Here is a 10,247-nt window from a genome sequence, read left to right on the forward strand (position 1 = left end):
ATACGTATAGCTTATGTCGCGGAAGCGATTTATTTTCGGACCAGCTCTCGCTCTTCCGCAGCAGCGGAGGCTCTACTGCTCTCATCGTTATAACGTACCAACTTCGGTAACGGGCTTCATGAAGTCCTCGTAGAGCAGCGAGAAGACCGGTCCACGCTGTCCACCCCAGGTCTTGGTGAGATTCAAGGCATTTTTCACGTGGCCGTTCATCAGCCTGTCCAGGCTGGCGTCGTCGCGCTCAACCGTGGCCCGGAATAACGCTGCGAAAGGCAATGCATTTTTTAATCAAATGAATTATAAGTTCATCAAAGATCCGACGTATCTTACCTCGGGTGGCGGACTTGGCATCGCGGAACTTGGGCTGTCGTTTGTATCCACCATGAACCTTGGTCAGGATGTTGTAAAAGTCGATGTTACCGGTGATCCTGATGATGACGTTTTCCGTCTGACCCCAGAGACTAGTGGCGGTCGACCATTCGCCGCCGTCCACGGCGTCTTTGGTCTTCTGAGCCCACTTTTGGATTTCTTCGTAGCCCTCCGTGTCTACCATACCGGTTTGGAGGAGGAAAGGTGCCCAGGTGAGCACACTGTCGATCGGCGAAATCCAGGAGTCACCGAGACCCACACCCTTGAGGTTACTCTCGATCGATCCTGACTTCTGGGCCTGTCAATTTGTTAAAAATCACTGTAGGTGTACTCCGATGGCTTGGAAAATATTAAAAATCGGTTGATGATGATCCATACCTTGTACCAGACGTAAGCGAATTCAGCGGCCATCTTGCCTCCGTACGACTCGGAGGTGATGTACACGGGTACCTTGCGGAATTCAGGTTGCCTTTTGTAGAAATCGCGCATCACCTCCAACAGATCAGCGGCGATCTGAGCGTTAGTCGTCGCGAAGGCATTGGTATTGTCGGCGTAGCTGAAGCCTGTGCCCACTGGATTGTCGATGAAGAGAACGTTGTAGTCCTTCACCTGGTAATCGCGTAGTTATCGACAAAGTGATTTTTAATACAATTTTTCCATAGCGACGTTCGACGAATGGCTTAATTCAATATCGCGGGATCCATGTATCACCGCGAGTTTTGTCCGAAAAAGATGATATCGGAGGAGATCGAGTTTCTCTATTTTTCAAACGACGCGCAGATAGCCGATCGGAGGATCTAAATCTAACGTCGCAGCCCATTAAAATAAATCACATCCGCGCCTTCACCCGAACTATTCACTTAAAACTCCACAAACCTAAATCTTTTGAACTCTCAAACGCGTGGAAAAGGGTCGCCGAAGAATTATTACCGAGCGGTTTCAATTTTCGCTAATATCTTTGTTAACTTGCAGTACTCGGTACATAAATCATTCAAAAGTGTATGTTGAAATGATGAAAGAAAGCTTACCCAGGTGTAGTTACGGTAGTTAAGGTTGACGTCGTAGGGTCCGAGTTCCTCGAAGTTACCGTAACCGGTCGAGGATCCACCGGGACCTCCTTGTAGCCAGATGACTAGGGGCTTCTCGTAGAAGCTCGATACCTGCTTGTCGGTCGTGAAGTAGAGCCACCAGAACATGTGGGCGCCAGCGCGCACCGTCGTGTAGCCCCATTCCTGCTCACCCGAGCCTACGCCTACCTTGGCTTGAACTGAAAGCGATAACAAGCTTTTTATTTTAGAATTTTTTGTTGACATGAATGCTAATTTCGGCATCAGTTGCTAAAAAAGTGGCAACACCATAACAGATAAAGATACCATTTTTATGCGAATCTAAAACACGTCTTCGAGCTATTTATGATATAATCCCGTACAACGAAGCGTAACATCAGAGCATTACGCGCTCCACATCTCAGCTCCATTACAAAACCTCTCACACCCAGATTGAAAGACATAGATACCGATCGTGCATTACATATACCCCCACAAACTTCGTATACCGCCCAGTTGCGCAAAGCCGCAAGTGGACATATCAATCTGATACTCGATCACGTCTGCCTTATCAGCGTTTCCGTGCATCGATCCCCTGAGCAGATACACCAACTTACTCGCGATTTCGATTCCGATCGCGTGGGACATCGCTTGAGGCACTTACGCGACGAAAACAACCTGTGTATAGAGAAAAAAGAGAGCCCCGAAGTCGGTAGCCACGAATTCCGCGCGTAAAAATATTTTCCTTCGGCTAAGACTTGTCTGAACTCTTCGTTAGACATATAAGAGCTAAAAGCAAACGCTTCAGCGTAAACCAATACGGACGCATCGAGAGGAAAGCGAGAGAGGAGCTCGGAAAAACCGAGGCTCCTGAAAAATTGCCCTATTCAGTGCATCTTGACTCGAGACTCGATTGATGGAGTTTTGATTCGCGCCGCTGAACGTAATTTCGAAATCAATTTGCCCCAATCATTCGTCGAGCCAGCAGCAGTCCGAATCGATTTTATCGATGCGTCAGCTTCCTTGTAAATCTAAATCTAATTGAATTTATTGTATGAAATCCATCTTACCGCTGCCGAGGCAGACGAGGCACAGAGCCGCAGCAAGACCGACGACGCCGTACCGTGTCATCGTCGCGACGAGGAATGATTGATAACTGACGGTGTTCAAGTAAGCTTCACGCGGTATACTGAAGCTTTACCCCTATTTTTTTTTTGCTGGCGCTATTCGTTAATCTATGCGACCGGAGATTAGATTACGCGCCGACGAGCTTTGTGTCGTTGTACCTAGTCGTTCTTGAGATTCAAACGCGCTGCAGGTACGGATAATTTCACGGTTGGCTTTGTTTTGATATCTTTCTGTCTTTTTATTTAATTTATTGGTCTTCAATATAAGGCTAACACATTATGCGGACGCGGGCCCGTAACGCGGTAGATGCTTTTGTTCACTCGTCGCGTTCAAAGATTGAGGTTTTTCGCCGTATAAGTACTGGAGGTACATGCACGTGTACTTCCTCATTGAGATATCGAATTCCGCTCGGATAGTAATTAACCTCTACAAGTTATCTTATCTCAGTGCGGTAGTGGCCGCAAGTACTTTGTTTCTATCCTGTAAATGCTATTCTCGTACGTAGAATAATAGAGACCAGCGTTTGATCAAAGAAAAGTTCTTTCCTTCGATATAAAATGAATTCGTGTGTGTATACATAAATAAAGTGTTTCGTTCGATTAAATTCGTCGTTGACGTGTTTTCATTCAATTTAATCAAATACGAGCGCACGTTTTTTTTTTCAAATTGCGCCGTAAAATTCTCGTAAAACTTTGATTAAAGCGATTTTAATACGCTTCGACGGGTAATTCCTGTGAGGCCGTTCTTTCGACACTTGTTTCTAATTGATTCCCACATCAGGTATATAACCGATATACAGTGGTCCGGAGAAATTTCACGACAGACGTCAGTATCGTAAATTATATTCGGCTTTGAGAAACGAAAATTTCACTGCTGTCCTCGAGATGAACTTGAGACTCAATAGAAAATCATTGTTAATCTGTAGATACGCGTCGCTCATCGTTATTCAGACAAATAACGATCATTAAACCGATACCGTTTACTCTCATGTCGACAATTTGTTTCTTATCGAACTGTGAATACAAACGTTCTGTACACATACGCAGCCTATCGCGAATCTCGCTAGCCATGGACCCAAAAACGCCAGGAATTAGCCAATAATACGATGTTCCGGGTCAATCTCGTCATATTCACCTGCGCGCGAGACCTATTTCACCGCAAAATTTCACCGGCAACTCATAACCTCATCACCTGCGCTCTCTCGCGAAGGTCAAGTTTGGCGATGTCGAAAAGCGCCAACGTCGCCGAACGAAATTAGCCGACGGCGATCGTCGCTTTGATCCCCATCGACCGGCACATGACTTTTCCTTTCACGATGAGACATACATAGCTATACCTACTGAGAGAAATCTCGCATAAATATTGTCTTCCTATACACATACACACACAGCAGTCGTGCGTAAACTCTTTTTATTAGGTGGTACGAAAATACCATGGGATGATAATAAAAAGTGAAACGGGATTCCTTTTTCCGTCTTCGGTTTCGTATCGCTTTTATTTTAGTTACGTCCAGTGGCGCGATCGGCGAGTTACGCGAACGCGCGCGATCTTCTTTTATTTTTCAACTTTTAGTTCGCGTCCTCTTTTGTCGAAAGTAGTATAGTACCTATAAATAGTTGTAAAACTTTATGCGGAGTCGGTCTTTTTTACTCTATATGGATTTACTAGGTTGACGAGGTCGTTAAGACGGATCGATGGGTTTTAGAACGTTTTTATCGCTGCGTTTTTGTGCCGAGTGCATCAGCGGCGGCTCTTTCGTAACGAGATAATTGATTGGATGAAATTGAGCTTTTAATTTTGTTTTTAGCATCAGGATCGATGGGGAATGATGCGTGTTCGGAATCGGATTACTGTGCCTCTCGATCCGATGAATTATGTAACACATGCAAAATCGCTTATATTTATATTAACTTTTATTTTGAGAGGAAGTGACGGTGGAGAAATTTTTTGATAGCTCTCTCAATCGGATTGATATTTTATCGCTTTTTTTTGTCGGTCGTTCGATTGCAAAATTCACAGCGAGCGATTCATTGAACGAAGATTGAGATAGGTCGATGTAAGTATATTAATATTACGCGTCTACGTATATTCTGATGTTATCGGCAAGTTATATATTGTTATTAGCTACGTTTTTATCGAGATATCTCAATCATGAGAAATTCTTTCTTATCTCAAAGCTATGCTACGTTGCCAATTTATATATATCATATAATATATATAATATATCATATAACAAAGAGCCGATTGTAACAAAATTAATTACTCACTCATCAAAAAAATTCTGCTTCAAGTCTGCATGCATTGTGAAACCCATTATACATCTGCATCAATCATCGAATCTCTCACGAGTCCTCGCAATTAATTTACCGCGATTTCCCATTACGAGCAAACCTTTTTGCGAATATTGCCCAATCCCGCCTCGTCATAGCACACACACACACACACACACACACACACACACACCGAGTATCAGATCGCAGCTTCGATAAAGCCGAAAGCATATCCCGAAGAATAGTCAGTCCTCGTATATCGATCACTTTCTCTCTCTTCTCGCAAAAAATTCACCTCTATAATATATAATCCCACCGCCATCCCAAAAAAAGAACCATCGCGCCTCTGCGGCTTCATAATACTTCCTCCAACAACAACATCAAGAGCCAAACTCCGACCTTTCGAAAATAAGACCAAAAAGACGAGAATACACACAGTCCTTACGTAAGAGCTCGTGCATGTATACCTATATATACACACGGCCGTCACGTGCTAAAGAGCGACAATCTCCTCTGGGCTTTGTTCTGTATGTGCACACGTATATGCGAAGAAAGCGACCAATTAACAGCCGGCGGATATATACGTGCGCGCTTGTACGTATATACCTATAGGTACAAGAACACAGTCGCGAGCGACGAGGGATAAAGCTTTCTTCGATGCAGCTTCCTTTCTTTATTCGAGTCGCGAGCATAATTTGTGTGACGGGCGCATTCCGCGGACGAGAAGAAAGAGAAAATAATGTTCCGTAAAAAGGGCAGTGACAACGCCTGACACGAGGGGGACTTTGAAAAGATGTGTTGTGTTCTACTCGACCGAAGAATGAGTCGAATTATTCTTCCGTCGACGATTACGCGAGGAACGTTATAAGAGGTGTATAAAGTGCTCTGGGTAATCGCTCGTGACATTTTGAGGATCGCTTGATGGTTCGTAATGTAATCGAGATCTTGATGTTTATGTGTACCGCTTGATTGTTCTGTCGTCGGGAAGTACGTGCATCAAGAGGTTTACGAATTAATCGGAATCAAATATATGCGGGAATCTCGCTCGTATGCTTGAAAAGTCAGAAGTGTGCACTTGCATAATCGAGTTCGCTTTTGACAATTATATCTCACTGTTAAATCTCAATCGTAAACACCGAGTGAACTCTAAAAAAACACTTATTTTCAAACACGAACGACAACTCGTTCCTCGTACCGATATACCGCAAAGTTTACAGCAACAGGAAACGTCGAACCAAACAGCCCTTTCGTAACGCAGCAACAACAGCATTGCATTACACACAGCTCGAAAATCCGGGACTTGCACGCAAACGGACCTTTTGCCGATTATTCAATCGCGAGACGGTGAGCGATAAAAATAACGCGGATGAAAGCCGATGTTTCGGTTCCACGTATCTTTTTGGTGCACCTATATGGCCGCGCACCTTCCCCACAGACTCTCGTCGGCCCTCTTGTACAGTTGTTTTAACAAATTGTTCTCGCCGGGTGTGGATTAAAGGAAAGGTAATGCGCGCCTAATTCGGGAAAATGAGAGCGATAAGCGTCGCGGCGAATTGACGAGGAAATGCGGAGATTGCTCGATATGTATCGAATGAGTTAATTTGGCTCGAGTGAGCCGTTATTAATTGCTAACTGACGCTCTGACGATGTAATTATTACGATCGAATTATCTGCCAAAAACGCGTATAGGTACGATTTCACTCGAGAAAAACGACAATTCGATTCTCGACTTTCAGCGGCCACACGCCGATTTTGCATCCACGCGTTCCCCCGATACCGAATCTCCGAAGCATCAATTATCCTAATAATCTTCTCGCTTTCTACGCCGTAATACGTTATAGCACGAGCTGCGGCGTCGGTGGTTGTCGATACAGCAGATACAGCACCTCTTGGAATCCGTGAAAAAAATTTCTAATTTTATTTTCGGCACCTATATATATGCCGTCTACCATATAGCCTTCACAGAAGAAATAACACACACAAGGAAGGAGCTACAAAATGGAACACCGGCACTTTCTTCTCTCCGATTATCATAAAATTTCAAGTTCACGTCGATAGAGGCAAATGAATATGTATAGGCGCTGTCGCTTTTAATTTATTGTAATTCAATGGGAATTTCCTCGGTCCCGCTGCGCCGTAATCCGGTATTTCGCGAAATCCAAATCTCGCCCCATTATATACGCGCGGATTGATGTACCGACCTTTCGCATTCCATTAATTACCCGCGCGCCCGTTTTTTTTCAGGGGAAATTTTTTTCGCAATCCGTAAAAGTTCTCGCGTAGAGCGACTGCTTTATGAGCGATGAAGACCGATCTGCAGCTTATATGTAGGCGATCGGTATCGTAATTTCGGGGATATTTAATTAACCGAATAGGCGAGCCGTGTATAAGAACTAGATCAGCATGTAAAAAAATGATTGCACAGACTTTTTCCTCTGCTCGCGGTAAATTGCAGTCAAGGATCTATAAATAGCGTCGGAATCGGCGCAGATTTATTCGCCTTCATCAATTTTTCTGCAATTATTATGTTGTCGCGACGACGCGCACAGCGGAGAGAGAGAGAGAGAGAGAGAGAGAGAGAGAGAGAGAGAGAGAGAGAGAGAGAGAGAGAGAGAGAGGAAATTGGTACAGGGGATATTCCCGCATAATAAAAGTATCAGCGAAACGATAGCAAATAGTGCCGTAAAATAAAAAAGAACAGCGATAAGTGTGGATAATGTAAGCGTATATTCGCCATAAATTAACGTGTCCGCGAGATGAAAGCGAGTATAGGCATAACATTTTTCCAGCCTGCATTATTTTGCGTATTTGTCCGTCCTCTTCAAGCCTATGTAGGTTAAGTTGACAAAAAAACGTGCCAAGGTATCTAAAAGGCGCGATAGGTGAGCCCCAGGAATTCACGATTTTCGGCGTCGGGTTTGGGTTATTTTTCGACCCTTAGCAGGAGCTGCCTAAAGTTCCAGCCTGTATGATTTTGCGTATTTTTCCGTCCTCTCTGAACGTACAAAGGTTTCATTGACAAAAAAACATGCCAAGGTATCTAAAATGACCAATAAGTGAGCCCCAGGAATTCACGATTTTCGGGCTGGGGTTTGGAGCTATATTTCGACCCGTAGCAGTAGCTGCCTAAAGTTCCAGCCTACATTATTTACCGTATTTTTCCGTCTTCTTCAAGCCTATGTGGGTTAGATTGACAAGATAACGTGCCAAGATATTTAAAATGCCCGATAAGTGAGCCCCAGAAATTTACGATTTTTGGCGTCGGGTTTGGGGCTATTTTTCGACCCTTAGCCGCCATTGGCGGTACTTCTCGCCTACGTGATTTTGTGTATTTTTCCGTCCTCTTGAACCCTATGTAGATTTGATTGAGGAAAAAATATCTCCGAGAACAGTTATTGGGTAACGTAGTGTTTTCTCGCGCGCAGAGTCGCTCTTTTACACCAATATTATCGCATCCGAATCCTAAACTTTGTGAGATACAGTCGACAGATTTTCCTGTCCATGTGGAATGCGTGGGATGAGTAGTCAGCCGAAAGAAAGTTACATAAAGCGTGAGATCATCCCGGTGCATCCTTGATTGAATTTCTTTCGATATTACGACACAATTTCGTAAGGAGGTTGGATCCTCGAAAAAATATATATATATAACGTGAATTATACGTATCTTTCCAAACAAGTGCGTCATTAATTACGCGTAATAAGGTCAAGTGTCGCGATCCTCGGCCCCGTTTTTCACACCAATTGTCCATATAACGCGCGAAGATTCACATGCGGGTAAAACCCTGAATCTCTATATACTAGTAGCTCGCATTGTATGCAAAAAATATCCTCTGTCGTCGCGTAGAGACGAACTACTTGCTGTCGCCTATACACATCCGGCACACGCAAATGTACTATAGATATAGATTTCGCAAGGAGAACCATTTCCCGCGTCGTGTCCCTCTCGACAAAAGCGCGCAAGAATCTTCCCCGCACAGCTGCAGTGTCTCAACTCCGTTTTGCAATTGTTCGCGTGATCGAACCCAACCTCCTGCTCGCGGATACATTATACAGCGTCGAAGCGTTTAACATGCCCGAGACGTTATATGAACAACCTACCTCGGCCCTTTGCGCAGGCCGCCGCGCGTCGATTAATTTTGCGCGAATCTTGATACTGACAATGAGAATATTTCTCATGTACGACGTGGTGCATCTTCGGTATGCATATGTATGTGCAAACATCGTATATATAAGTATGGCACGCATGACACAGAGAAAGTTGCATAGTCATGGTGTACGAAAAAGGGCCGCGGGCGCGAGTCGATGAAAAAGGCATCAGCGGCGACGCGAGTTCGTTTTTTATGATTTTCGATGCTGGCCGCGAGCTGCGCGCTGGAAAGAAAAGGAAAGTGCGAAACGCTTTGTGAGCTGGAGGCTATGGATGACTCTGGAAAAGTCAGAGGCTGCGTAGATCACTGGTGGGAGGCGGTGTGTTTTGATCGAGTTGAGTGAGAAGAGAGATGATTTCAATCTTTTTTTTCTTTAGTTTGTGTTTTAGATATAAAATAAAGGAGGTTGATGATTGTTTGGCTAATTATTGATTAATTTTTCAGTGGTGATCAGACATGTTTAATATAGAAGCGCTAAGATATAAACGCAAAGCAAATCAGTTTTCGACTAGTCTTTACTCTTTCGGCTCTTCCTCTACTGCTCGAACTTTTCGGCTGATGGCGATAGGTGGCGCACAAGCACTTTTCTGTTTCCCTTGACAGAATTTGCACACCGAGTGCAGATATAGAGGTGAGCTAACTATGCCCGAACTGCCTTGCTCGGCCTGTTGCTTGAGCCGCTCATGCTATAACTGCAGCTAAGTCTACCTTTACCACATTATCATAATCCCTTGTATTATCTGTTTTCTTCTACGTCCTGATTAGAATAATAGAATTTATTGCTGTTTTTCACTTACTTATTAAAGTTAAAAGTATTTTTAATGAAGCGCTAAACTTCTAGTTTAGCACCAAAAATTACGTCACGCCAAAAGCATCAACCTATACAACCCACAGGCTTGTAGGTTGATTGTAATTAGATGATAGATTCCATGATATAATCATTCCGATCACACTCGCACTTTCTTCTATATCCATATCTAATTTCCGCTGCCAAATGAGAACGAGAGATATAGGTATCGACTCATCTCATCCGTATTAGATGAATCGAAGTATAGACAGTATAGCGGATCGGCCGACACCGCGAGAAAGTCCGAAAATCACAACGAGAGACACAAGGCTCGATCGTCTCGGACAGCGGCTAATTGAGAAATTATCCCCGCAGCGGGAACGAGATTAGAGCATCGACTCAGAATTACACCGGCATCGATTCGACCTGTAATATTATAGCTATAACATACCTCGTGCTTCCGAAAGTGAAACCTGACTAGACGATTTTGACAACCGATAAA

The 10,247-nt window shown here is 43.9% G+C and overlaps 1 protein-coding gene across 1 annotated transcript in view; it reads right to left on the reverse strand.

The window, feature by feature from the left end:
* LOC100121833 (cytochrome P450 2C41) overlaps window positions 1-10,247 on the reverse strand; it is a 107,175-nt gene that overhangs the window by 3,082 nt on the left and 93,846 nt on the right. The window contains exons 8-11 of the mRNA XM_031923706.2: window positions 1,395-1,633; window positions 745-975; window positions 328-664; window positions 99-260 (exon numbers count right to left, since the gene is read on the reverse strand). Coding sequence (XP_031779566.1) covers window positions 99-260; window positions 328-664; window positions 745-975; window positions 1,395-1,633 — 969 coding nt within the window. The remainder of the gene's footprint in view (window positions 1-98; window positions 261-327; window positions 665-744; window positions 976-1,394; window positions 1,634-10,247) is intronic.

The sequence above is a fragment of the Nasonia vitripennis genome, chromosome 1 (assembly GCF_009193385.2).
Source record: "Nasonia vitripennis strain AsymCx chromosome 1, Nvit_psr_1.1, whole genome shotgun sequence".
NCBI classification, from domain to species: domain Eukaryota; kingdom Metazoa; phylum Arthropoda; class Insecta; order Hymenoptera; family Pteromalidae; genus Nasonia; species Nasonia vitripennis.